The following is a 27,678-nucleotide window of genomic DNA, read 5'->3' as shown; positions in this document are numbered from 1 at the left end:
AGCCTTGGCTGCGGGAGGGGAAGAGAGAGACAGAGAGGAAGGAGAAGGGGAGGGGTGGAAAAGCAGATGGGCGCTTCTCCTGTGTGCCCTGGCCAGGAATCGAACCAGGGACTTCCGCACACCAAGCCGACGCTCTACCACTGAGCCAACCGGCCAGGGCTGGGCTGCCCACTTCTCGTCTCTGCCTTCTCCTCAGCCCGGATCAGCCTGCCGAAGTTCTGTGTGACTACATCCAGCAGTCCAGCACGGGCAGGGACCTCCACACCCACCTGGTCACCTACAGATGTGACAATCAGGTGCCCCCTGTAAGTACGGAGGGAGGCTCTCCACGATCTCCCTTGGGTTGGTGGTGGTGAGTGGGGCCGGTCTGTGAAACTCCCTGAGTGGACAGGACTCTCCTGGTGCCTGGTTCTCCTGCCAGTAAGATGGGAGGCGCTGGGACCCTGGGGAGCTGGGCCCAGGAGGTGGGGGGTGCTGGGACCCTGGGGAGCTGGGCCCAGGAGGTGGGAGGTGCTGGGACCCTGGGGAGCTGGCCCAGGAGGTGGGAGGTGCTGGGACCCTGGTTCTCCTGCCAGTAAGATGGGAGGCGCTGGGACCCTGGGGAGCTGGGCCCAGGAGGTGGGAGGTGCTGGGACCCTGGGGAACTTCCTCCCCAGGAGGTGGGAGGCGCTGGGACCCTGGGGAGCTGGGCCCAGGAGGTGGGGGGTGCTGGGACCCTGGGGAACTTCCTCCCCAGGAGGTGGGAGGCGCTGGGACCCTGGGGAGCTGGGCCCAGGAGGTGGGAGGCGCTGGGACCCTGGGGAGCTGGGCCCAGGAGGTGGGAGGCGCTGGGACCCTGGGGAGCTGGGCCCAGGAGGTGGGGGGCGCTGGGACCCTGGGGAGCTTGGCCCAGGAGGTGGGGGGCGCTGGGACCCTGGGGAGCTGGGCCCAGGAGGTGGGGGGTGCTGGGACCCTGGGGAGCTGGGCCCAGGAGGTGGGGGGTGCTGGGACCCTGGGGAGCTGGGCCCAGGAGGTGGGGGGTGCTGGGACCCTGGGGAACTGGGCCCAGGAGATGGGGGGTGCTGGGACCCTGGGGAGCTGGGCCCAGGAGGTGGGGGGTGCTGGGACCCTGGGGAGCTGGGCCCAGGAGATGGGGGGTGCTGGGACCCTGGGGAGCTCGGCCCAGGAGGTGGGGGGTGCTGGGACCCTGGGGAACTTCCTCCCCAGGAGGTGGGAGGCGCTGGGACCCTGGGGAGCTGGGCCCAGGAGGTGGGAGGCGCTGGGACCCTGGGGAGCTGGGCCCAGGAGGTGGGGGGCGCTGGGACCCTGGGGAGCTGGGCCCAGGAGGTGGGGGGCGCTGGGACCCTGGGGAGCTGGGCCCAGGAGGTTGGGGGTGCTGGGACCCTGGGGAGCTGGGCCCAGGAGGTGGGGGGTGCTGGGACCCTGGGGAGCTGGGCCCAGGAGGTGGGGGATGCTGGGACCCTGGGGAGCTCGGCCCAGGAGGTGGGGGGTGCTGGGACCCTGGGGAGCTGGGTCCAGGAGATGGGGGGTGCTGGGACCCTGGGGAGTTGGGCCCAGGAGATGGGGGGTGCTGGGACCCTGGGGAGCTGGGCCCAGGAGGTGGGAGGTGCTGGGACCCTGGGGAGCTGGGCCCAGGAGGTGGGGGTGCTGGGACCCTGGGGAACTTCCTCCCCAGGAGGAAGTCTGGTGAGGGGCTGACCCTGTTGCCATCCCCACAGGCTGTCCTGAAGAACCTGGCAGGAGCTGTTGGGGGTCACTACCACTGCTACACCCCAGAGGCAGAGGTGAGCCTTCTCTACTCTGTTCCCTGCCAGCCTCTCTGTGCCCCAGGGGGGTGGGGGTGGGGGCCTGAGCCACTGCCCCCTTCCCAGAGCTCAGCGGGCTTACACAGGCACCATCAGGTTAAAATGAATGTGTGGGAAACAGGGCCGTGAAGTCACAGGAGGTCCTCCGGTCAGCATGTATGATGAGCTGATCACACCCCTGTGAGACCAGAGGGCAGAGCCCAGACATCTCTCCACGTGAGCCCGCCACCCCTCTGCGCCCGTCCAGGCTCTGAGTTTGAACCAGGTGTCTCAGTTCTGTCCAGACAGACCCCTGCTCCCGCAGGGGACCCTCAGCAACCAGTCCTGAACGAGAGACCCGTTCTGTCCCCTTCCGTCCAGAAGCGCCTCCGTCCTGTGAACAATAACCTCACAAGGAGAGGGGACTTCTCGCTCCCCCCGCCCTCTCCTCTCTCTGTAAAATCAAGAAAGAAACTTTTATTTTTAAACATGTAAAGAATTTTATTTATTTATTTTTTTTTTGCATTTTTCTGAAGCTGGAAACAGGGAGAGACAGTCAGACAGACTCCCGCATGCGCCCGACCAGGATCCACCCGGCACGCCCACCATGGGGCGACGCTCTGCCCATCCTGGGCGTCGCCATGTTGCGACCAGAGCCACTCTAGCGCCTGGGGCAGAGGCCACAGAGCCATCCCCAGCGCCCAGGCCATCCTTGCTCCAATGGAGCCTTGTCTGCGGGAGGGGAAGGGAGAGACAGAGAGGAAGGCGCGGCAGAGGGGTGGAGAAGCAAATGGGCGCTTCTCCTATGTGCCCTGGCCGGGAATCGAACCCGGGTCCTCCGCACGCTAGGCCGACGCTCTACCGCTGAGCCAACCGGCCAGGGCCAAACATGTAAAGAATTTTAAAAACGATATCCTGCGTGCCCTGTGTCCACAGCGGAGGTGAGAGCCAATGTGTGTGTGTCAATCCGTTTGACAGATGGAGACTCGGCCAATAGGCTGCATCTGGACTGCTAACAGCCAGGAGTCAAGGCACAGCTGTGTGTCCCGGTGTTGCAAAGTGTGGCATTTCACAGCGGGAAGCCCACGGTTTTCTCAGCAACACCCCCTCCTCTTGTTACCTCGCTGCCCGGATTCTCTTGTGTCAGGGTCACTGTCTGGGGGAGCTAGGGAGAGCCAGCAAATACCCGAAACTGGCTGGCCTGGGCAAGAGTCTATCACCCCAGCAGGATGGCTCTGTGGGTGGCAGCATCGTTCTGCAGCTCAGAGGCTGCGGGTTCGATCCCCACTCTGGCCACGTACGGAGCAGATTGATGTTCCTGTTTCTCTCTCGCTCTCTTCCTTCCTCTCTCTAAAATCAATTTTTTTTTTTTTTGTATTTTTCTGAAGCTGGAAATGGGGAGAGACAGTCAGACAGACTCCCGCATGCGCCTGACCGGGATCCACCCGGCATGCCCACCAGGGGGCGACGCTCTGCCCACCAGGGGGCGATGCTCTGTCCCTCTGGGGCGTCGCTCTGTTGCTACCAGAGCCACTCTAGCGCCTGGGGCAGAGGCCAAGGAGCCATCCCCAGCGCCCGGGCCATCTTTGCTCCAATGGAGCCTTGGCTGTGGGAGGGGAAGAGAGAGACAGAGAGGAAGGAGGGGGGGAGGGGTGGAGAAGCAGATGGGCGCTTCTCCTGTGTGCCCTGGCCGGGAATTGAACCCGGGACTTCTGCACGCCAGGCCGATGCTCTACCTCTGAGCCAACCAGCCAGGGCCTAAAATCAATTTTTAAAAAGTAATATATATATATTTTTATTTAATACATTCACACTAAAACTCATCTGTCTTTATTATTTTTTTTTTTTGTATTTTTCTGAAGTGAGAAGCGGGGAGGCAGACAGACTCCCACATGCACCCGACCGGGATCCACCCAGCATGCCCACCAGGGGGCGATGCTCTGCCCATTTGGGGTGTCACTCCATTGTGGATGGAGTCATTCTAGCGCCTGAGGCAGAGGCCACAGAGCCATCCTCAGCACCCGGGCCAACTTTGCTCCAATGGAGCCTCGGCTGCGGGAGGGGAAGAGAGAGACAGAGAGGAAGGAGAGGGGGAGGGGTGGAGAAGCAGATGGGCGCCTCTCCTGTGTGCCCTGGCCAGGAATCGAACCCAGGACTTCCACACGCCAGGCCAACGCTCTACTGCTGAGCCAACCGGCCAGGGCCTGAAAAGAAATTAAAAAAAGAAATACTTTCTCTTAAAACCGGTGACTCTTGTCTCGCATCTTGTTTTCCACTCTTGATGGAGATGTGGCTACAGCAGATCCTCATTGTCTTCTCTCATTATGAGCAGAACAACCCTGCACGGGTGACAAAATGTGGCCGCCACCCCTGTGGCCCCGCCCCACCCGAGAAGTGCCCATGCTCAGCCCCACCTCTCTATGCTCTGCAGCAAGGTGACCACAGTGTCGCCCGGTCCTCTGATTGTTTTTTTCTTCCCCAAAGAACCAGAAATCTGGATTATTTTATGTATGTGATTTCTGTACATTTTCTTTTTTTTTTTTTTTTTTTTTTTTTTTTGCAGTTTTCTGAAGCTGGAAATGGGGAGGCAGTCAGACAACCGGGATATACCCGGCATGCCCACCAGGGGGCAATGCTCTGCCCATCTGGGGTGTCGCTCTGTTGCCACCAGAGCCATTCTAGCGCCTGGGACAGAGGCCACAGAGCCATCCTCAGTGCCCAGGCCAACTTTGCTCCAGTGGAGCCTCGGCTGCGGGAGGGGAAGAGAGAGACAGAGAGGAAGGAGAGGGGGAGGGGTGGAGAAGCAGATGGGCGCCTCTCCTGTGTGCCCTGGCCGGGAATTGAACCCGGGACTCCTGCACGCCAGGCCAACGCTCTCTACCACTGAGCCAACCGGCCAGGGCCTACATTTTCTTTTTCAATGGGATGAAATTCACATAAATAAAGTCAACCACGTTCAAGTGTACGATTAGTGTACATTTATAGAGTCACAGTGTCGTGCCATCGCCACCTCTCTCTAATTCCAAAACATTTTTTGCCCAAAGCCAGCGACCTTGGGCTTTAAGCCAGCGATCATAGGAAAGTGTCTATGATCCTATACCCAAACCAGCGACCCCGCGCTGGAGCTGGCGAGCTCGCGCCCGACCGACAACCTCGGGGTTTCGAACCTGGGACCCCAGAAGGAACCCGCACCCGAGAGCGGTCAGTCCGCCGCTCCTGGCCTCTGCTGACCTCCTCTGTCTCTGTGCACTGACTCAGTCTCTGCTCCTCTGTCTCTGTGCACTGACTCAGTCTCTGCTCCTCTGTCTCTGTGCACTGACTCAGTCTCTGCTCCTCTGTCTCTGTGCACTGACTCAGTCTCTGCTCCTCTGTCTCTGTGCACTGACTCAGTCTCTGCTCCTCTGTCTCTGTGCACTGACTCAGTCTCTGCTCCTCTGTCTCTGTGCACTGACTCAGTCTCTGCTCCTCTGTCTCTGTGCACTGACTCAGTCTCTGCTCCTCTGTCTCTGTGCACTGACTCAGTCTCTGCTCCTCTGTCTCTGTGCACTGACTCAGTCTCTGCTCCTCTGTCTCTCTGCACTGACTCAGTCTCTGCTCCTCTGTCTCTGTGCACTGACTCAGTCTCTGCTCCTCTGTCTCTGTGCACTGACTCAGTCTCTGCTCCTCTGTCTCTGTGCACTGACTCAGTCTCTGCTCCTCTGTCTCTGTGCACTGTCTCTGCTCCTCTGTCTCTGTGCACTGACTCAGTCTCTGCTCCTCTGTCTCTGTGCACTGACTCAGTCTCTGCTCCTCTGTCTCTGTGCACTGACTCAGTCTCTGCTCCTCTGTCTCTGTGCACTGACTCAGTCTCTGCTCCTCTGTCTCTGTGCACTGACTCAGTCTCTGCTCCTCTGTCTCTGTGCACTGTCTCTGCTCCTCTGTCTCTGTGCACTGACTCAGTCTCTGCTCCTCTGTCTCTGTGCACTGACTCAGTCTCTGCTCCTCTGTCTCTGTGCACTGACTCAGTCTCTGCTCCTCTGTCTCTGTGCACTGACTCAGTCTCTGCTCCTCTGTCTCTGTGCACTGACTCAGTCTCTGCTCCTCTGTCTCTGTGCACTGACTCAGTCTGGATGTGTCACACAGGCGGAATCCTAGAACATTTGCGTCTGACTTCTTTCAGTTTAGCAAAAACGTTTTCAAGTTTCGTCTATGTAGTAGCAGGTCCAGTACCTCATTTATTATTATTTTTTTTTATGGTGAGAATATTTCATTTTCTGGATATACTAACGTTTGATTTATCCGTTCATTGATTGATGGACACTTGGGTGGTTTCCCCCCTTTTGGTTCTTGTGAACTTGAACTGCTGTGAATATTGGTGTGTAAGTATCCGAATCCCTGTTTTTTCAAGAATTCGGGGTACATGCCTAGGAGTGGCCATGCTTGGCCGTAGAGCAATTCTGTGTCATCTTTGGAGGAGCCGCCACACTGTTGCCATGGCAACTGCATCCTTGTACGTTCTCACCAGTAATGTGCAAGCATTCTCGCCAATATTTCCTATAGTCCTTTTAAAAATTATTATTATTATCGGAGCCCTACTAGAGGGTGTAAAGTGTTTTTTGCATTTTTAGGTTAGGCAACCTTTTTTTTTTTTTTTTAAGTAAGAGAAAAGGAGAGAGATGAGAAGCATCAATTCTTCATTGTGGCACCTTAGTTGTTCATTGATTGCTTTCTCATATGTGCCTTGACCAGGGGGCTACAGCAGAGCGAGTGACCCCTTGCTCAAGCCAGCGACCTTTGGGCTCAAGCCAGTGACCATGGAAACGTGACCATGATCCCACGCTCAAGCCGGCAACCTTAGGGTTTCCAACCTGGGACCTCAGCGTCCCAGGTGTGTGCTTGATCGCTGCACCACCGCCTGGTCAGGCCGCCTTCCCCTTGTTTAAAAACACTGCAGGCGGCCCTGGCCGGTTGGCTCAGCGGTAGAGCGTCGGACTAGCGTGCGGAGGACCCGGGTTCGATTCCCGGCCAGGGCACACAGGAGAAGCGCCCATTTGCTTCTCCACCCCTCCGCTGCGCTTTCCTCTCTGTCTCTCTCTTCCCCTCCCGCAGCCGAGGCTCCATTGGAGCAAAGATGGCCCGGGCGCTGGGGATGGCTCTGTGGCCTCTGCCTCAGGCGCTAGAGTGGCTCTGGTCGCAATATGGCGACGCCCAGGATGGGCAGAGCATCGCCCCCTGGTGGGCAGAGCTTCGCCCCTGGTGGGCGTGCCGGGTGGATCCCGGTCGGGCGCATGTGGGAGTCTGTCTGACTGTCTCTCCCTGTTTCCAGCTTCAGAAAAATGGAAAAAAAAAAAAAATTAAAAAAAAAAAAACAAAAAAAAAAAAAACAAAAAACACTGCAGGCCAGCGCTGTCCCAATGGAACACGGCACCTCTGCCAGCTCTGCCTCGAACACAGACCCCAGTTGACAGGGTTGGGTTTGAACAGCTGCCACGCGGCTCCGGGAGTAGACGTCGCCGCCTGCCCTCTCTTGCCTTGGCTCTGACCGATCGCTCGGTGACTTCTGGATGGTTCATTGCTCCTCCCACCCCCCCAGATCTGCACAAGCCCGGACGTCGTCCAGCTGCTGGCCGAAACCCAGAAGGCCCAGCGCCTCCTGGGGCAGGTGCACGCCCTGCGCTGCTGCGGGGGCCCCTGTGAGGAGCTTGCGGCCGTGATGGAGGAGGTAGGCGGGAGTGCAGATTCCGGGACCTTCTCCCAGAGTTCCTCGGCGGGTCCCACTCCGTTCCCCTTCCTCGCCGGTCAGTCGGAGGGCAGCGCTGTCAAGCCTCCTCGTCCGTCCCGAAAGTGAGCCCAGGCCAGGTGTACCTCAGAGCTGCGAGCTGGGCGGGCTGGCCGTCCTTCCCCTGTGCGCCTAGGGCTCTTGTGGCTGAAACGTGTATGTCGGGGGAGGGTCCCCCGGTGTGGAGAACAGTGGAAACCTCAACCACACAGAGCAGGAGGTCGAGAGGACAGTTTTCCCCGAGCCCCTCGGTCACGGCCAACGTCCCTGCTCGGTGAGTCCCTTTCACGTGGGCAGAACAGCACAAGCGTCGTGCTGTGGAGATGGCCCAGCCGACAACTGTGGGCAGAGGAGCACCGGGGGTGCCCGGATGCTGGCCGGCTGCAGGGAGAGAAGCCCAGCGCCCCAACGAGGGTCCTCACCGTCAGTCCCACCCCTTCCGCTGATCCTACATTATCGCCGTGACATGAGTGATACACTCGTAACACGTCCCGCTTGCTGAGTGCTCGGGATAAGGTGGGCGCAGTGCCTCCTCCTCCAAACGCCTTATGCTCATCTCTGTGACACCCGGCTGCGGCGGTAGATGTATTTGTAACCCGGTCTTGCAGACGGGCCAACTGCCGTTCACAGGTGACATCACGCGCTCAGCGTCACAGACACAGGAAATGGTTGCATCTGGTTGAGCCAAGGTCTGTTTGGTAGCCAAACCCCCTTCCTAGGAGTGTCCCACAAGGAAGTACCTGTGCTCTGTGTGGTTTGTGAGATGATTGTAGGGAGATACATAGATTAATAGTTGTTTTTTAATGTTCTGTGTTTAAATCTAGCTTGTGATGGTAGTAATACATCTTTCTAAAATTAAGTACAAAAAAGAAAAAAGAGTTTGTATTTTTCTGAAGTGAGAAGCAGGGAGGCAGAGACAGACTCCCACATGCGCCCGACCAGGATCCACCCGGCATGCCCACCAGGGGGCGATGCTCTGCCCATCTGGGGCATTGCTCTGCTGCAACCAGAGCCATTCTAGCACCTAAGGCAGAGGCCACGGAGCCATCCTTAGTGCCCGGGCCGTCTTTGCTCCAATGGAGCCTTGGCTGCGGGAGGGGAAGAGAGAGACAGAGAGGAAGGAGAGGGGGAGGGGTGGAGAAGCAGATGGGCACTTCTCCTGTGTGCCCTTGCCGGGAATTGAACCTGGGACTTCCACATGCCGGGCCGACGCTCTACCGCTGAACTATCTGCCCAGGGCCAAAGAGACTCCTTTTTTAAAAAGTATATCCAGTTGAGAACATTGCAGGATAGTGGTATTTGGATGTTGCAGAACTCGTGAACCCGGTCCTCAGCTGTCCGGCGCTTGGGAGGTGCTGTTCCTTGTTTTCCTCCCACACGAGCTGTGTGGTTTAACCTGTCAAAGCCTCCAATTTTCAGTTTAGAAATGTGGGTGAGGGAGGCTGGGCTAGATCGGAACCCCCTATAGCAGGCGTCCCCAAACTACGGGCCGTGGACCGTATGCGGCCCCCTGAGACCATTTATCCGGCCCCTGCCGCACTTCCGGAAGGGGCACCTTTTTCATTGGTGGTCAGTGAGAGGAGCACTGTATGTGGCGGCCCTCCAACGGTCTGAGGGACAGTGAACTGGCCCCCTGTGTGAAAAGTTTGGGGACCCCTGATAGAGTTAGCTTTTTTAGTTCCCTGAAACCTTGTGTTTTGAGCCCACGGGGGGGGGGGGAGGGTGAGGGAGGGTGGGCTGTCATCTGGAGGTCAAGGGTGGGAGGGGCCGGGAGGACGAGCAAATAGAAGAAGGAGGGAGTTGGGGGTGATGTCTCCCCCTTCCCCCGGAAATGCCAGAAACCTCCAATAAAGGGGATGGGGGAGGGGGAGAGGGAGAAGGGAAGGCAGAGCTGCCTTGAATGTATTTATAACGGTGACATTATAAGAGTCTCCCCTCGGGGGGAACTGAGTAGGTGGGGGGAGACTGAGGACTTTGCAGCTTCGAAATAGGACCAGGAGGATGTTTCGTGTTAATTTAGATTTCCACGGAGATGACCAAAGGGCCCCTCAGAGGTCTCCTGCCTAAACCCCCGAAGCACGAAGCTCCCCTCACAATTGAGTTCCCGAACTCGGACACGACATCGGCAGAATGGCTCAAGGTCAACGGCCTGAAAGGTAAATCTCCACAGAAGGTGGAACCCGGGGCGCGGGGTCCCCGGCACAGGGCGTCGGCCGGCCTCAGACCCCACCGTTTTATTTTTACAGCCAAGAAGCTAAGCCTTTATCAGGTCCTGGCTCCCAATGCATTTTCTCCCGTCGAGGGATTTGTGCCCATTCTCCAGAAGATGGTGTCATCAACTGTCCATGAGGTGCCTCTCTCCGACCTCTGCAGGGAGCTCCTTTGTGACATTTCTCTCTTTCTCCCTTTTTTTTCCTTATTAAGTGAGAGGTAGGGAGGCAGGGAGACAGACTCCTGCATGTGCCCGACCGGGATCCACCCGGCATGCCCACCAGGGGGCGATGCTCTGTCCATCTGGGGTGTTGCTCTGCTGCAACCAGAGCCATTCTAGTGCCTGAGGCAGAGGCTATAGAGCCATCCTCAGTGCCCGGGCCAGCTTTGCTCCAGTGGAGCCTTGGCTGCAGGAGGGGAAGAGAGAGACAGAGAGGAAGGAGAGGGGGAGGGGTGGAGAAGCAGATGGGCGCTTCTCCTGTGTGCCCTGGCCGGGAATCGAACCCAGGACTTCCACACGCCAGGCTGATGCTCTACCATGGAGCCAACCAGCCAGGGCCACATTTCTACTTCTTAAATATTCAGAAAATAATCATCATAAGGCCGAGAAGCATGGGCCTGAGGGCCTAGAGTGGGATGCAGGCTTTCTCCCCACCTGACAAGGAAACAAGAGGGAACAAACTGGGTTCCACAGTCACCTCCACGAGGAAGGGTTCCTCCACCCAACTCAGAGCACACTCACTCCCCTGTGTCCTCACTGAGCCTTGTACAGACTTCTCCTAGAGCTCCTATAATGTACTAATAGGTGTATGTGTTCCATGTCTAAGTCTTGCCAGAGCATGAACCCTTTAAAAGAAAAAAAAAATTCTCTCTAATAAGAAGTACAAGTAAGCAGTCACTGAACGTTTACTGGATGAGTGGAAAGAAGGAGGAAACGAAGGGTGGATAGGTGGATGGATTTATGGAAGGGCAGGTGGATGGAAGGAAGGAAGGAAGGGAAGGAGGGAGGGAGGGAAGGAGGGAGGGAAGGAAGGAAGGAAGGGAGGGAGGGAGGGAGGGAGGAAGGGAAGGAAGGAAGGGAGGGAAGGAGGGAAGGAGGAAGGGAGGGAGGGAAGGAAGGAAGGAAGGAAGGAAGGAAGGAAGGAAGGAAGGGAGGGAGGGAGGGAAGGAAGGGAGGGAGGGAGGGAAGGAGGGAGGGAGGGAAGGAAGGAAGGAGGGAAGGAGAGAAGGGTGGATGGGTGGATGGATGGAAAGGTGGATGGAAATATGAACAGATGGAGGGGGAAATGGAAGGATGAATGACAAGATAGAATAAAAGGACAAAGGGATGAAAATAAAAATTAAAGTAAGGGTGGAAAGATGGAGAAATGAAAGGAGTAGTGAATGGAAAGATGGAAGACTAAAAAGGGAAGAGAGGTGATTCAAGCAGTGGGCGGATGAATGACTCAACGGATGGAGTGATAGTTCACGATGTAGATACGACAGCTGGGTTGTGGATGAAATAACAAGGTGAACAAATCTGATTCTCGACGTCTCCATGAGGGCCTGTCTGGGTTCCCCAACCTAAGCACCCATGGCCAGTATGTTGGTCAGATCTCTTACTCTGTTATGACCAAAACTTCCAACCACATTTTCTGATGAAGTCTCCAATGTTCATAAGAGTCTCCTTAAGATGGCAGCTGGACTTGCTGTCAGGCGTGATCCATTTGGGGAGCCATTGTCCTGAAGGCCTTCCACTGCCAGCCCTGGACGAGGCCGTGGCCTGCGAGGGCCTGTTTGGGGTGGAGGGGGAGGGGCAGTACATGGTATAATCTGACCCCAGATGTGGTCAGTGCTCAGACTAACTTAACATTCCTCCTCACGGTGTGTTTCCATTCACCTGCCCCTGCTGGCCGCACCTGAGTACAGAGGGCAATGATACAGTTTCAGTGGCATGATGGGACAGTGAAGAATGTCCACGTGGACCTGCCTTTCCTCCATGAGTACCAGGTGAGTGATGGGTTCAGTTGCTCAGGATGTGGGGTGAGGGAAGGAGGAATGGAAAGAAGGCGTCAAGGAATGTGGAGAGCCTGGCCCGGCGGTGGCGCAGTGGATAGGGCTTCGGATTGGGACGCGGGGGACCCAGGTTTGAAACCCTGAGGTTGAGCCCAAGGTCACTGGCTCGGCTGTAGCCCCCCCCCCCCGGGTCAAGGCACAGATGAGAAAGCAATCACTGACCAACTAAGGAGCCGCAACGAAGAATTGATGCTTCTCTCTCCCTTCCTGCTTGTCTGCCCCTATCTGTCCCTCTCTCTGTCTCTGTCACACAAAAACAAACAAACAAAAAAGTAATGTGGAGATACCAAGCTGTTGACTGAATTCTCTCCTGCAAACAAAGATGCTGTGTCCACCCACAGCATCTCCAGCGCTTTCTCCACCCCAGCGCCCTGCAGAGACCTGGATGCCACACACACACACACACATACAAATAAGCAGTCTCTAATCCTCTGGGACAAGCTCTACCCCCTCCCCTATATGGGGCAATAAAAATACTTGGATTCTTCTCTTCATACTCTTGTGGCAGACTTGTCTATGATTTAATGGAATGTTTATACGGCTTGGGTACCCACGGCCTCGACACACCCTTTCCAGAGGAAGCTGGGAGACACCCCTTTCCTCGGAGACCCCTTCGTCGGCCACCCGGGGCGCCGTGGCTCACTCTGTGTGGCCCGTGGGTTTTGCAGAAACAGCTGGGCAGAGCCATGAGGACGTATGAGAGGCGGATTGAGTGGCTGTCACTGGCCAGCAGGAGAATCTGGGGCACCGTCTGTGAAAAGAGGTACCTGTCCCCGAAGTCTTGCCATTCCTGGGTTTGGGGGAGGGGTGCCACAGCACCGCTTATCCAACTGACGGATTCCCTACGGGTTGCATCAGAAGGCGCCGCTTAGACTAAGGATCAGCGTGACTCAGCAGAGCCGCTGGAGGGAAAAGTCACCACCACCCCTTATCAGCATCAATAATATTATCGCTGTGTTAGTCGGGATTCTTTTAGTCAAGAAGCAACAGAAGCTAAGCGCACGTTGGCTTCAACGCAGCAGAGAAGTCTGGTTAAGGGGACTGAACATCCAGAACCGATCTGAGAGTCGCCTCCAGGCACGGCTCGATAACAGAGGCTCCCGTAGGTCAGGCATCTGTCCCCCTCTTTCCACTCTCCCTTCTTCTCTGACGGCTTGGTTTTCAGGCGGGCCACCCCTCCAGGTGGCAAGATAACCCCCGGAAGCTCCTCACTTACTTTCCACCAGCTTCGGCACCCACTCACTCCTGGAGCTCAGGGCGTGCGCCCGTCCATGAGCCCTTCACCCTGGCCGGGGTGGCCGTGAGGTTCTGATTGCCTAGTGGTAAAGCTGGGAGTAGGGTCAGTTCTACCCACAACAAATGGGCAGATAGAGGCAGAGGGGTTTCCCAAAGGAACACCGGGATGCTGTTGCCAGAAGAGGTCATGGTGGCTGAGTCGGGAGAAACAATGGGTATCCGTTACAACTGTCATTATCATTCCATACCTTATTCGATGTATCACATCAGTGTAGCATTACAAAATATTATACTTTGTAACACTTTACATCTATTATATCCTTTAGTTATTATTATTATTATTTTTATTCAGTGAGAGGAGTGGAGACAGAGAGGCAGACTTCCATATGCGCCCTAACCGGGATCTACCTGGCAAACCCACTAGGGGGCAATGTTCTGCCCATCTGGGGCTGCTGTTCTGTTGCTCAGCAACCAAAATCTTCTTAGCACCTGAGGTGGAGGCCATGGAGCCATCCTCATGCCTCAGCTCCGGGGGCCAACTCGCTCCAATGGAGCCATGGCTGCAGGACAGGAAGAGAGAAAGGGGGAGAGAGAGAGAGAGAGAGAGAGAAGAGGAAATGTGAGGATGTGAGGAGTGGGGTTGGGGTGAAGAAGCAGATGGGCGCTTCTCCTGTGTGCCCTGACCAGGAATGAAACCCAGGACATCCACACACCAGGCCGATGCTCTACCTACCACTGAGCCAACCGGCCGGGGCCTACCCTTCTTAATGGAACTCTACTTATGAGGAGTGTTATTATAAATAGTTTAAAGTAAACCGACCAAGGATCAGAGAAGTTTGGTGACTTGCCTAAGGCCACACACAGAAAGTGGGACTCAAACCAAAGTCTTCTGACTCTAAACCCAGTGGATGTTCGTCTGCTGCCTAGAGGGGTCCCCAGAAGGGAGGCGGTGGGAGCACAGGATTTGAAATCGTGAAAGGAGGGTGCTGCTGGGTCTAGAGATCTTCAAACAGAGAACGGACACAACAACAAAAAACACACACACTTTCCCCAGAGACGCAGAGACAGCTGTCCCACATCTCACTTGCTGGCCTCGTTCCTGTTCCCCCTCAAGGACCCCAGCCTGTAACTGATAAGATTGTCCCCCGTGCTGAAAAACAAGGAACAACCTGTGAGCACATCAGCATATGCCCCCCTGCCCCTTCCAGCATCACTGCCGTGAGACTTCATTCCCCTAGGGGACCCCCTCAGAGAGAAGGTCCCTCGACCGCCCCCACCACACACACACACACACACACACACAGACACACACACACACACACACACACACTCCACCGTTGCCAACCCACCTCTGCTGACCTCAAACCGCCGAGAAGATGTTTTGGCCGGAGATGAGCCTGGCCTGTCAGGTTCCCCTGGAAAACGCGTTAAATAGTAAAAACGGAACAACAACAGCAAAAAAAAAAAAAGAACCCTATCTGAGAGATCCGGTTCCTCCTCCTCCAGCCTGTGTTTCTATTTAGGGTGGTTGTCCTGCTCGATTTCTCCGCGGCCAATTCCATGTACATTATTCATAGCCAGCATGCCCTGCGGCTTCTGCTGGAGAAGCAGCTGTCCAACAAGGACGCCTTCAATGTGGTGGCGTAAGCTCCTCAGTACCCGGCGGGGAGTGGGGTGGGGGGAGGTCGGGCGGGAGGGTGTGCCCTGCTGTCACCTCCGTCACCGTCACCGCTGGGCTGAGGCTCCGGGCGTTGGGGTGCCAGAGGACAGATGTTCTGTCGGGGACCCAGCAAGCATCCCCGGGTCTGGCTGGTTGGTTTATCTGATTCCAAGGATCTTGTTTGGGGCGTTGAATAATTAAACGGTTGCAGAGCAGTCCCACGGGGGCGGAGGTAACAAGCAGCCCCCCCCCTTGATCGGCCAAGGATAAAGTCACTCCGCCCACTGCCCCATTTGGCCGACACGCTGCTGATAAACACAGGAGAGAGAAAAAAGAGAGGGGCCCTCAGGTGGGTCTGCATCTGAGCTCCCAGCGTGGGGTCTGGCAAAGGCAAATGTTTCATTGATGATTTCGATTTTAATTTCACGGGCAGCTGTATACAACTAAATTATACAGGTAGATCTAAACGCTCTATCACCAATTCCATGTAAAAATAGATTTTTAAAATCTGGATTTTTATATCTAAATAACTGTATATCTAAATTTAAAATATAAAGATTTAGTGCTCGCTTCGGCAGCACATATACTAAAATTGGAACAGTACAGAGAAGATTAGCATGGCCCCTGCGCAAGGATGACACACAAATTCGTGAAGCGTTCCATATTTAAAAAAAAAAAAAAATAATAATAATAATAAAGATTTAAATTAAAATACTTTGTAGATAATATACTTAACTGTATATTCTTTATTATAACTAGATATTTAAATTATATGTAACTATAGGTAAACGTTTAAAAATGACATCTAGCTTAAATAGATACCATAACATATCATTTGAATGTCTGCATAGTTTCATACATATTTTTAATTGCATACCAGTTTAACTAATTAGGGGAGAAGGAAAGAAAAGGAACCCACTTGAATTATACATTTTTTATATAACTTCACCCCTTAATAGGGAGTGTTCTAAACCCATTAAGTCAACAGTTAATATTATATATTATTCTGTACCAGAGCCTAATCTTTTCCTAATAAATTCTACAGAAAAAAAAATGCTTAAAGAAATAGTTTAGCCTGACCAGACGGTGGCGCAGTGGATAGAGCATCAGACTGAGATGCTGAGGACCCAGGTTCGAGACCCCGAGGTTGCCAGCTTGAGCGTAGGCTCATCTGGTTTGAGCAAAAGCTCACCAGCTTAGACCCAAGGTCGCTGGCTCAAGCAAGGGGTTACTTGGTCTGCTGAAGGTCCGTGGTCAAGGCACATATGAGAAAGCAATCAATGAACAACTAAGGTGTCGCAGCAAAGAACTGATGATTGATGCTTCTCATCTCTCTCTGTTCCTGTCTGTCTGTCCCTATCTATCCCTCCCTCTGACTCTGTTAAAAAAAAAAGAAAAAAAAAAAAAAAAAAGAAATAGTTTAGGCAACATGCTTACTCACTTACCTATCCATTATTTGTTCGACAAATGGACAACATTTGTTGTTGTTTTTTTACAGAGACAGAGAGAGAGTCAGAGAGAGGGATAGACAGGGACAGACAGACAGGAACAGAGAGACGAGAAGCATCAATCATTAGTTTTTCATTGCTCATTGCAACATCTTAGTTGTTCATTGATTGCTTTCTCATACGTGCCTTGACTGCGGGCATTCAGCAGACCAAGTAACCCCTTGCTTGAGCCAGTGACCTTGGGTCCAAACTGGTGAGCTTTGCTCAAACCAGATGAGCCCACGCTCAAGCTGGTGACCTCGGGGTCTCGAACCTGGGTCCTCAGCATCCCAGTCCGACGCTCGATCCACTGCACCACCGCCTGGTCAGGCTGTTCAGCAGACTTTTATTGGAAAGCCTGCCCTGTGTCAGTCTCTGTACCAGGCGGTAGGCACAGGGGAGTTAAAACACAACCTGTCCTCAGGGAACTTACGGCTTTGTCGGGAGGCACAGACAGGTGCCAGGTCTCAGAAAAGACTGGCCATGCTGAAGTCAAGAATCAGTCTTGAACCAGAGAGCTCCCCCTTTTAATTTTTTTAAAAGAAAGAAAGAGAGAGAAAAGGAGAGGAAGAGAGAGAGAGAGATGAGAAGCATCAACTCATAAGTGTGCCGCTTCAGTTGTTCATTGATTGCTTCTCATAGGTGCCTTGACTGGTGGTCTCCAGCTGAGCCGGTGACCCCTTCCTTGCTCAAGCCAGTGAGCTTGGGCTCGTGTGGACGATCCCGTGCTCAAGCCGGCGACCTCGGGGTTTTGAACCTGGATCCTCAGCGTCCCAGGTTGACACTCGATCCACAGCGCCAACCGCCTGGTCAGGCAGAAAGTCACCTTTTCTTTGATGAAGGGGATAAGTCCTCTACTCAAGGATTTAAATTCTGTCTCATAGGAAAAATGAAATGATGCATATATTTTAAAAAACACGCACACACACAGAAACTATGGCGCAGAGAGTGAAATGTGTGCTGTGGGCACGGGTCCGTGTTGGGGGACGTGAGAAAGGGGGACAGGGTCCTGCCTTAGGGGGTGGGGAAGTTCCCGTGGCGACACAAGCTACCAAAATGTGTCCCGGGTTTGGCCACCACCATCCAGTGCTCTGGTGGGACCAAAAGCCCCAACCCTTCCTGCACGGCGACTGCGCAGGCCGGCAAGGAAATCTCGCAGTGGGCCTGGCCGGCCACAGCCTGGCGTTCTGGAGGTGGAGTCAGGGTTTTGGCCTCCTTGGGTCCGGGGGAGCCCGACAGAGCTGGAGCGCAGCGGGCCCGTCTCCTGCCTGAGGACAAGCCCCCTCTCCTGTCCCCAAGGTTCGGAAGCGCCGTGGAAAGCTGGAGGCCCGGGATGGTGTCCGTGAGCCACGACAGCTTGCAGAGCGCCTGGCAGTAGGTGACGGGCCGTGTCTGCGGGCGGCCTGGGAGGTGCTGCTCCCTCTGTCCCCCCTCGCCCCTGGGAAGGGGAGTCCCTCCCCTCCGACAGACACGGGCACAGGTCTGAAAGCACCTGCCGTTCTGCTTCTGCTCCGGCCTCCGGCCTCCCTCAGCACGGCCCTCCCTGCCTCCCAGGTGGGCGCTGACCCTGCAGTGTCAGGGCAGCAGGAACGTCCTCAGCGCCCTGCGGAAGGCGGTGGAAGTGGACTTCGAGGACAGAGATAAACAGCAGTCCCAGGCCATCTACCTCTTCACAGGGGGCATCCCTGACCAGGACGTGGTGGGTGTTCCGATGCCCTGGGCACCCCATTCTCTCTCTCTCTCTCTTTTCTTTCTTTCTTTTTTTCTTTATGACAGAGACAAAAACAGAGAGGGACAAACAGACAGGAAGGGAGAGAGATGAGAAGCATCAATTCTTTGTTGCGACACCTTAGTTGTTCATTAGTTGCTTTCTCGTATGTGCCTTGACCGGGGGGCTACAGCAGACTGAGTGACCCCTTGCTCAAGCCAGCAACTCTGCCCTCAAGCTGGCGACCTCTTGGTTTTGAACCTGGGTCCTCCGTGTCCCAGTCCGACGCTCTATCCACTGCACCACCGCTGGTCAGGCCCTGGGCACCCCATTCTTCAGGACCCCACATCTGGCCTAGGTAAATGCCTAGCGGCTGTTTCTCCAGGATGATTTTCCATCATAGGCGGGAGACTCACCCAGGGATGTCCAAGTGCAGGTCCTGGTGGCCCAGGTCTGGCCCGGACCAGAGATTCTGCATTTCCAACAAGCTGCCTGGTGTCGTAACCGTGTCGTAACACTGGGGTAACCGAGCTCTGGGGTCCAGCTCTCCGGCCACACCCTAGTGAGACAGAGAAACCGTGACCCTGCTCGCTGGCCTTCTCGATCCTCAGTGCCAGGCACCAGGCCTGGCACCCGGTAGACCCTGCAGAAAGAGGGTCAGGCCGCGCTGACCTGAGGCCAGCAGCTTCAGAGTCCCCCGCCCACTGTCCCCCCCAGCCCACGCTGAGCGCCTACCTGGCTGAGGCTTGTGGGGGCTGCGACCTCCGTCTCAACGTGTGTCTCTTCTACGCGGGCGAGCCCCGGATGGACGCCGTGCCACCTGCCCGCTACGCCGGCCGCGCCGACACGGCCACCGCCTACCGAGAGCTCACCCGGGCGGCCGGCGGCCGTTTCCACTGGTTTGGAGACACAGGTGCGTGAGTGTGGGCAGAGCCACCCGCCTTTTCCTTTTGGACTCTCCCAGGACCCACGTCGCTCCCTGGGCCATCGGGGTGTCCAGGTCCAGGTGACAGGGTCCAGGAGAGCGGCAGGTGACAACCACGTTCGAACACGGAAAACTGCCGTTCAGGGAGTCAGAGCTCATTCATCACAGGGGGACGAGGGGGATGGCCGCACGACAGGGTGATGTGCTTAATACCGCTGACCCGCCCACTGGGAAGTGGTTAAAATGGTAGTTGTTTTCTTTTCATAACGAGCGAGAGAGGGACAGATAGGGACGAACAGGAAGGGAGAGAGATGAGAAGCATCCACTCTTTGTCGCGGCTCCTTAGTTGTTCACTAATTGCTTTCTCATATGGGAGGCTGGGAGCCTCTCCTTGACTGGGAGGCTGCAGCCAAGCCAGTGACCCCCCCTTGCTCAAGCCAGCGACCTTGGGCTCAAGCCAGCGACTTTGGGCTCCAGCCAGCGACCTTGGGCTCCAGCCAGCGACTGTGGGATCATGTCTATGATCCCACGCTCAAGCCACGACCTCGCGGTTTTGAACCTGGGACCTCAGCAGCCCAGGCTGATGCTCTACCCACTGTGCCACCACCTGGTCAGGCAAAATGGTAAATTTTATGTTAGGTGTATTTTACCACAATTTTTTAAGTAAAGAAGAGTGAAACCATTTTTCAGTACTTCAGAATGTCAGATTCGGAAGCATCCCTAAAGGTCCCTCAGTTTTTAGTGTTTCCCACAGAGGGAATGTTCCTCAGCAGGTGGGTGACGAGGCCGTTGTACGTGGAACACAGAGCAGCACTTTTTTTTATTGTGATAATTATAGGGGATCAGCATATACCCCTCCAAAATGTGCCCATTGGGCATAAGGATTACTGGGAGCTGGCCTGATTGGTGGTGGCACAGTGGATAAAGCATCAGCCTGGGACGCTGGGGTCCCAGGTTCAAGCCCTGAGGTCACTGGCTTCAACATGGGCTCACCAGCTTGAGCGCAGGGTCGCTGGCTTGAGCGTGGGATCATAGACATGACCCCATGGTCGCTGGCTTGAGCCCAAGGTCACAGGCTTGAGCAAGGGGTCACTGGGTCCACGGGAGCCCCCTTGGGTCAAGGCAATCGATGAACAACTAAAGTGACACAACTATGAGCTGATGCTTCTCATCTGTCTCCCTTCTTGTCTTTCTCTCTCTCTCTCTCTCTCTCTCTCTCTCTCTGTCTCTCTCACTGAAAAAAAGAAAAAAAACCCCACAAGAATGATTGTGAGCTGAAGACATTTGAAAAACAGCAGATGCCAAAGAATGCACCTCTCTTCCCCCCCTCCCCCCACACTGCCTAAGAGTGGGACACAGGCCGCAGGTGGTGGAGCCGGGAGTGAACCCAGGCAGGCCCATTTCAGACTCTTGTCTTCTTAGTCATTAGACTCTAGTCCCTCTCGAAAGAGTCGTCAGTGTCCACTGCCCACCTGAGCCGCTTTACGTGAGCCCCAGGTGCGTCCTTACAGCCACTGGGACAGCAGGACCTGGTCAGTCTTCCTGCAGTGCAAGCTCTTGGCTGGGTGCCGGGGTGCTGGGTCCCAGGGCCGTCCCCCACTGTTGGTAACCTCACCGTAACTACAGTGTTGGGGTTGGGGTGGTCAGCTCAGCCCAGTAAGACCCCTGTCAGTTCCTCCTGCTCGGGCCACCTCCACACGGCACCGTCCCGGGAGCAGCCACGGCCACGTGCTGGCGGCATCACCCCCTGGCCCCACGCAGCACCCCCTGGCCCCACGCAGCACCCCCGTGGCCCCACGCAGCACCCCCTGGCCCCACGCAGCACCCCGTGGCCCCACGCAGCACCCCCTGGCCCCACGCAGCACCCCCTGGCCCCACGCAGCACCCCCTGGCCCCACGCAGCACCCCGTGGCCCCACGCAGCACCCCCTGGCTCCACGCAGCACCCCCTGGCCCCACGCAGCACCCCCTGGCTCCACGCAGCACCCCCTGGCCCCACGCTCACCGTGTGCTTGGTCTCCAGGCATTTTCGAAAGTGATGACGTCAACGCCATCATGTCCGAGATGGAAAAGGCGCTGAACTACTCCCAAAAGGTACGCCCTGCCTTCCGGGTGGTGCAGAGGACGGCACGGGCCTCTGTCATTTCTGGGGCTGCCAGACAGAGTGCCAAGAAGTAGGTGGCTTAGCCCAGCAGGTAGGTGTGTGTTCTCTCACAGTTCCAGGGCTCGACCTCTGGAGTCAGGGGGTCGGAAGGGCCCCGTTCCCCCTAAGACCCTGGGTAGAGTCCTTCAGCGGCAGCCAGCACAAAAGAAAATATATTGTACCGGATGCTTGTTAAACACGGCGAGGAAGAGGTTATGCAAGATGGGTGTCGTAGGGGGAGAGAGATCAACCTCAACTCCGGACACAGCCAGGACAGGGGGGGAGTCACAGCCGACGAGCAGAGGGACACAGCCAGGACGGGGGGGGGGTCACAGCCGATGAGCAGAGGGACACAGCCAGGACGGGGCGGGGGTCACAGCCGACGAGCAGAGGGACACAGCCAGGACGGGGGGAGGGTCACAGCCTACGAGCAGAGGGACACAGCCAGGACGGGGGGGGGGGGGGTCACAGCCGATGAGCAGAGGGACACAGCCAGGACGGGGGGGGGGGTCACAGCCAACGAGCAGAGGGACACAGCCAGGACGGGGGGGGTCACAGCCGACGAGCAGAGGGACACAGCCAGGACGGGGGGGGGGGGGTCACAGCCGACGAGCAGAGGGACACAGCCAGGACGGGGCGGGGGTCACAGCCGACGAGCAGAGGGACACAGCCAGGATGGGGGGGGGTCACAGCCGACGAGCAGAGGGACACAGCCAGGACGGGGGGGGGTCACAGCCGACGAGCAGAGGGACAGAGTCACTAGAAAAGTACTAAGAGGCTCTCGGTTCGCTTTCAGGGATAGGGGCATGCTTGCTCCATGGACTGGGGGCCACGTTCTCGCCGACAGCAAGTCAAGGACTTAGACATCAGGGCTGGGGATAGAGAGCTTCGTCAAGAATCACAGGGGTGCCTGACCTGTGGTGGCGCAGTGGATAAAGCCTCAACCTGGAAATGCTGAGGTCGCCGGTTCGAAACCCTGGGCTTGCCTGGTCAAGGCACATAGGGGAGTTGATGCTTCCAGCTCTTCCACCCCCCCTTCTCTCTCTCTCTCTCTCTCTCTCTCTCCCTCTCCTCTCTAAAATGAATAAATAAAAAATTAAATAAAAAAAAAAGAATCACAGGGGTGGGGGGATTCTCAGTCAACTGACTTAGCGAGATTCTTTACTAAAACTGAGCTTAGCAGACCTGACCAGGTAGGCAGTGGTGCAGAGAACAGAGCGTCGACCTGGGACGCTGAGGACCCAGGTTCAAAGCCCCGAGGTCGCCAACTTGGAGCCCAAGGTCGCTGGCTTGAGCAAGGGGTCACTGGCTCAGCTGGATCACCCCGGTCAAGGCACATGTGAGAAAGCAGTCAATGCACAACTAAGGAGCCGCAACAAAGGGTTGATGCTTCTCATTTCTCTCCCTGTCCGTCTGTCCCTGTCTGTCTGTCTCTCTCTCTCTCTCTCAGTCTCTGTCTCTCTCACTAATAAAATAACCCAGGCCAGAGTTGAGGCCAAGCTGAGACGAGGCTCAGGTTCCGAGGAGCCTGACTGAAGTTTGGTCAAGAAGGGTGTCCTTGGCCCTGGCCGGTTGGCTCAGCGGTAGAGCGTCGGCCTGGCGTGCGGGGGACCCGGGTTCGATTCCCGGCCAGGGCACATATGAAAAGCGCCCATTTGCTTCTCCACCCCCACCCCCTCTTCCTCTCTGTCTCTCTCTTCCCCTCCCGCAGCCAAGGCTCCATTGGAGCAAAGATGGCCTGGGCGCTGGGGATGGCTCCTTGGCCGCTGCCCCAGGCGCTAGAGTGGCTCTGGTCGTGGCAAAGCGAGGCCTTGGAGGGGCAGAGCATCGCCCCCTAGTGGGCAGAGCCTCGCCCCTGGTGGGCGTGCCGGGTGGATCCCGGTCGGGCGCATGCAGGAGTCTGTCTGACTGTCTCTCCCCGTTTCCAGCTTCAGAAAAATACAAAAAAACACACAACAACAACAACAAAAAAGAAGGGCGTCCTGGTCGCTGGCCGTCCTTGGCTTGCGGCCGCACACAACCCCGTCTCTGTCTTCACGTAGCCGTCCTCGCTCTGTGTGCACCCGTGTCCCTCCCCTCGTGGTGACACTGGTCATATCAGAGGAAGGGCCCACTCTTCTCCACTGGGACCTCGTTAACTCACATCATAGTTACAGCGGCAGGGACCCTATGTCCACGTCAGGTCACAGTCACAGGTGCCAGGGGTTCCGAGGTCCGCCTCTCGTTGGGGTGATGACGTGGCTCAGCCCCACACCCGCTTCCTGCCGCCCGTCCTGACCCGCCGACTCCCTGGGGGTCTGTGGGTGGTCCGTGCTGGTCTCCTTTGAGGTCCTTCAACACGAGCAGCTCGTTCCTCAACTCGGGACCTTGGTGCCTCCTGTATCCTCTGTCTGCTGTTCCCCTCCCAGATCGTTCGCGGATGGCTCCTTGTGATGTGACCTCCTCAGAGACGGGGGCGGAGCAGCTCAAAGTGCAGTTAGAGAGGGGGGACAGGGGCCAGATCCCGTCAGTAGCAGTGAGGAGGGAAGTCAGGGGAATGGGCACGAGCACACTGAGGGAAGGACTGACCCAACTCGGGACGGACTGACTGTACAGGGCCAGGGAGGGAGGAGAAATCCCTGAGGGGCTTCCAGGTTCTTCCCCGGGGGACACAGTAGGTCGATGGTGGTGCCGCTGACCCAGAGAGAGAAAGCAGGAGGTCGGCCTGGGACAGGGGGGACCTGTGGGCGTGTGAGACAAGTAGGTGGGAAAGGTAGGGGCTGGGGCAGCTCAGGCCACGGGGAGGTCAGTGAGCAGGCAGGTGGCTACTACGACCAGGGGGTCAGGGCGCAGAGGTGGCAGAGCCTCTGGAGGGGACTCAGCCTGACTCACGCTCTGATGAGCCGTTGGCAGAAGGACACACCTGTGAGTGAGCCCCCAGGGAGGGCAGGGCCACTTCCCCACTTCCCTGCCCTCTCTGTCTTCCCTATCCCTCCCTGTCCCTCCCTGTCCTCCCTGTCCCTCCCTGTCCCTCCCTGTCTTCCCTGTCCTCCCTGTCCTTCCCTGTCCTTCCCTGTCCCTCCCTGTCCTCCCTGTACCCCCCTGTCCCTCCCTGTCCTCCCTGTCCTCCCTGTTCCTCCTTGTCCTCCCTGTCCCTCCCTGTCCCTCCCTGTCCCTCCCTGTAACCCCCTATCCCCCCCTGTCCTCCCTGTCCCTCCCTGTTCCCCCCTGTCCCTCCCTGACCTTCCCTGTCCTTTGGGTCGGCTCTCCTGGGTGTGTGCCTTAACTGTCCTCCTGGAAGGGCCCCTTCTTTGTTGCTTTTTTTCCCTTTAACCCTTTCTCCTCAGTGCTCATCTGATAACCTCATTCACAAGCTCCTCATGGGTCATAGTGGTTTATTTACCTACCCTTCCTGGGAGGTTACTTCCATTCCAATGGGCATCTCCTAGTGTGTGGCTGAGAATAGTTACTTAGACAAACTTTCAGGCCGTTGAGAAATGTGTGGGCAGCAGGAACCAGGTATCACACACTGCTCTGCCGGTGTCCAGGTTAGCCTCGGGCCCACGGAGAGCTGACCCACTGATACGGAGGCCGGCTGGATCCACACACAGAAAGAGCACACTGACCAGGGAGATTCTGTACCTCCCTGGGTTGGAATGGACGGTCCTCTGTACCCCAGCCGTGTGTGGTCTTGGGCAAGTCCCTAAACTTCGTGGAGCTTTGGTTTCCTCATCTGTGAGATGAGGATAAGATAGCACTTGCCCAGCTGGGTTTGAGGATTTGAGACACCCAAGCTTTTAGTTTTTGGGTTTTTTGCTTTTCTGGGTTTTTTGGGGGTTTTTTTTTGGTATTTTTCCAAAGTTAGAAGCGGGGATGCAGACAGACGCCTGCATGTGCCCGACCGGGATCCACCTGGCACGCCCACCAGGGGGCGATGCTCTGCCCATCTGGGGCAATGCTCCATTGCAACTGGAGCCATTCTAGCACCTGAGGCAGAGGCCATGGAGCCATCCTCAGCACCTGGGCCATCTTTGCTCCAATGGAGCCTTGGCTGCGGGAGGGGAAGAGAGAGACAGAGAGGAAGGAGAGGGGGAGGGGTGGAGAAGCAGATGGGCACTTCTCCTCTGTGCCCCGGCCAGGAATCGAACCTGGGACTCCTGCACGCCAGGCCGACGCTCTACCACTGAGCAACCGGCCAGGGATGAGACATCCAAGCTTTAACTGGCTCCAGTGCCTGGTGCCTCCCCGTAGTACTTGCTATTGATAGGGTTGAGCCACTGCGCTCTCTGCCCCAGGGGGCATTTGGCATTCTAGGAACAGAAAGGAATCCAAGGGTCCCGGGAGACCAGTCTCTCCTTCTGTGTGTGTGTGTGTGTGTGTGTTCTGCCTGGAGGCACAGTGTGTGGCTAGCCCCTGGCCCTTGTTGCAGTGTGCCTTACTCATGTCCTGCTTGAAGAGCCGGTCCAGAAGAGACCTGGGAGGTGCTGTTGTCCCGAAAGAGAAGCCAGAGACGGTTGAGCGAAGAAGTCCGCCCAGGACACTCGGTTCCGCCAAGCCGGCCGGCCCCTCAGTGGCCAGAATGGTTTGACGCCCTCCGCCCCCGCCCTCCCTAATAACACACAGGAGTTTGTTTCTACCTCGTGTCCTGGTCTTTCCTAGATCTTCATGTGGCCCAGGCTGGTCCCTCAGAACCCAGGGCCCAGGGGTGGGGGTGGGGACGGGAGGCAGGGTCCTCAGTGGGGAGTGTCCTGTGCGTGCCTCCAGTCCCGGCCCCGAAGGGGAGGGACAGCCCTGGGGGACCTGCTTCTCGGCTCTGGGGGGCGCCTCTGGCCTTCCGCCACCCCCCACTGTTGGCTCTGCCTGGCTACCCCAGGGTTGATCCCTGTCTGGGTCCTGAGGACCCCCAGCACGGGAACCCAGTGCGCTGTCAGGCAGGAGGGCTTGCTCTGGAGGGTCTCTCAGGGGCAGAGGAGTGAGGGGGTTGGGGTGTCTGGTGGGTGGGCTCTGGCTGCAGCTGACCGAGGCTTAGCAGGGGGCGGGAGGGTGGCCCTGGGGTGGTTGTCTCCAGGCACAGCCTGTCAGATCCGTCTGGCATAAAACACCCACCTCAGCAGCCGGGCGGGGCCTCCAGAGGTAGGACTAGGGAGCTGGGAGACGGCGGGGAGCCGGGAGACCCGTCAGCTTCTCCGCATGTCGCGAACGGACAGAGCCCCACCAGCCAGCCCAGCTCAGAGGGAGGACATCGTCCCGGGGGCTGTGTTCCCGGGGGCTGTGTTCCTGGGACATGCTGTCCTGTCCCCACAGGCACTGCCCTCCCAGATTCTGCAGCGAAACCCCGTGGTTCCCGGGTGTGTCCCCGGGGACCTTCAGCACTACCTGAGCTGACACGGGGCGGGGGCGGGGGGCGGAGGCCTGGGACAGTGAGGGGCCTCCCACAGGCCTCCTGAGGCTGGGGCTGTGGCCCCGGGAGTGGCAGCTCTGGCCTTTGTCATCACAGCTCACCCAGAGGTCTCGGCTGGTCCAGGGGCCTGGGTGACTTGTTTCACTACCAGCACCGTCCAGTTGTGCCCAGCGATGAAGGGACCCCGCCTTAAAACTGAGGTGCCCAAAGGGCACAGTTCCCTGCAGGGTTGTCTGTCATGCTGGGGCCCAGAAGTCCTCTTCCTACTGGACGACTGGGTCATTGGTGGAGAAGGTTCTGACAAACATACACACTCACACTCACACACATACACACACTCACACACATACACACACACACATACACTCTCACACACATACACACACTCACACACATACACACACACATACACTCTCACACACACATACACTCTCACACACATACACACACATACACTCTCACACACATACACACACTCACATATACACACACATACACACTCACACACATACACACACACATACACTCTCACACACATACACACACATATACACACACACACTCATACACACACTCACACATACTCACACTCACACACATTCACACACACATTCATTCACTCACACACATACACACATTCACTCTCACACACATACACACATACACACACATTCACACACTCACACACACATACACACTTTCACACACACACACATACACACATTCACTCACACACACATACTCACACACTCACACACATTCACACACACTCACACACACATTCACACACACACACACTCACACACATACACACACTCACATTCACACACACATATTCATTCACTCACACACACATTCATTCACTCACACACATACACACACTCACACACACATACACACACTCACACACACATACACACACTCACATTCACACACTCACACACATATTCATTCACTCACACACTCACACACACTCACACATGTAATTTTCACCTCAGAAGTCCCCTCTGACTGTGGCAGGAGATGAGGCAGAAATGTCTGAGGAATGGAGTTTCTTAGGCGCCCCGCCAGGGTTCCTGACAGACTGAGGCCGGGTGAGTGGGCTAGGCCTGCCCACAGGAAACGCGCTGACCGGGAAGACCGCCTGTTTTCCAGAGCGTAAGGGAGGACCCCGACCAAGAGAGGCGTCCCCCCCTGAACGCGGTGACCGGGCGTCCACTCGGTGGCAAAGCGGGCGTCCCAGCAGGTGAGGCCCGGCTGCTGAGGGTGGGGGTGGGTGGCCACAGGGGCCCGGCCGGCCAGGACGTGCTCATTCTGATAGGAACCAGATGG

General features: G+C 56.6%; 1 protein-coding gene and 1 non-coding gene across 2 annotated transcripts in view; both read left to right on the top strand.

Annotated features, from left to right (window-relative positions):
* The window catches only part of VWA3A (von Willebrand factor A domain containing 3A), a 73,060-nt gene that overhangs the window by 29,759 nt on the left and 15,623 nt on the right, over positions 1–27,678 (top strand). Inside the window, exons 8-21 of the mRNA XM_066275894.1 lie at positions 197–305; positions 1,719–1,784; positions 7,357–7,485; positions 9,563–9,698; positions 9,789–9,892; positions 11,662–11,742; positions 12,477–12,571; positions 14,568–14,687; positions 17,491–17,565; positions 17,746–17,890; positions 18,617–18,812; positions 20,847–20,917; positions 25,375–25,527; positions 27,502–27,592. Of these exons, the coding sequence (XP_066131991.1) occupies positions 197–305; positions 1,719–1,784; positions 7,357–7,485; positions 9,563–9,698; positions 9,789–9,892; positions 11,662–11,742; positions 12,477–12,571; positions 14,568–14,687; positions 17,491–17,565; positions 17,746–17,890; positions 18,617–18,812; positions 20,847–20,917; positions 25,375–25,527; positions 27,502–27,592 (1,571 nt within the window). The remainder of the gene's footprint in view (positions 1–196; positions 306–1,718; positions 1,785–7,356; positions 7,486–9,562; positions 9,699–9,788; positions 9,893–11,661; positions 11,743–12,476; positions 12,572–14,567; positions 14,688–17,490; positions 17,566–17,745; positions 17,891–18,616; positions 18,813–20,846; positions 20,918–25,374; positions 25,528–27,501; positions 27,593–27,678) is intronic.
* Positions 15,267–15,373, top strand: LOC136336921 (U6 spliceosomal RNA). The gene has a single exon (XR_010731655.1). It is a non-coding gene; the product is annotated as a U6 spliceosomal RNA (small nuclear RNA).

Source organism: Saccopteryx bilineata, chromosome 4 (assembly GCF_036850765.1).
Source record: "Saccopteryx bilineata isolate mSacBil1 chromosome 4, mSacBil1_pri_phased_curated, whole genome shotgun sequence".
In the NCBI taxonomy this organism is placed as follows: Eukaryota; Metazoa; Chordata; class Mammalia; order Chiroptera; family Emballonuridae; genus Saccopteryx; species Saccopteryx bilineata.
This window is presented reverse-complemented; position numbering and strand designations above follow the sequence as displayed.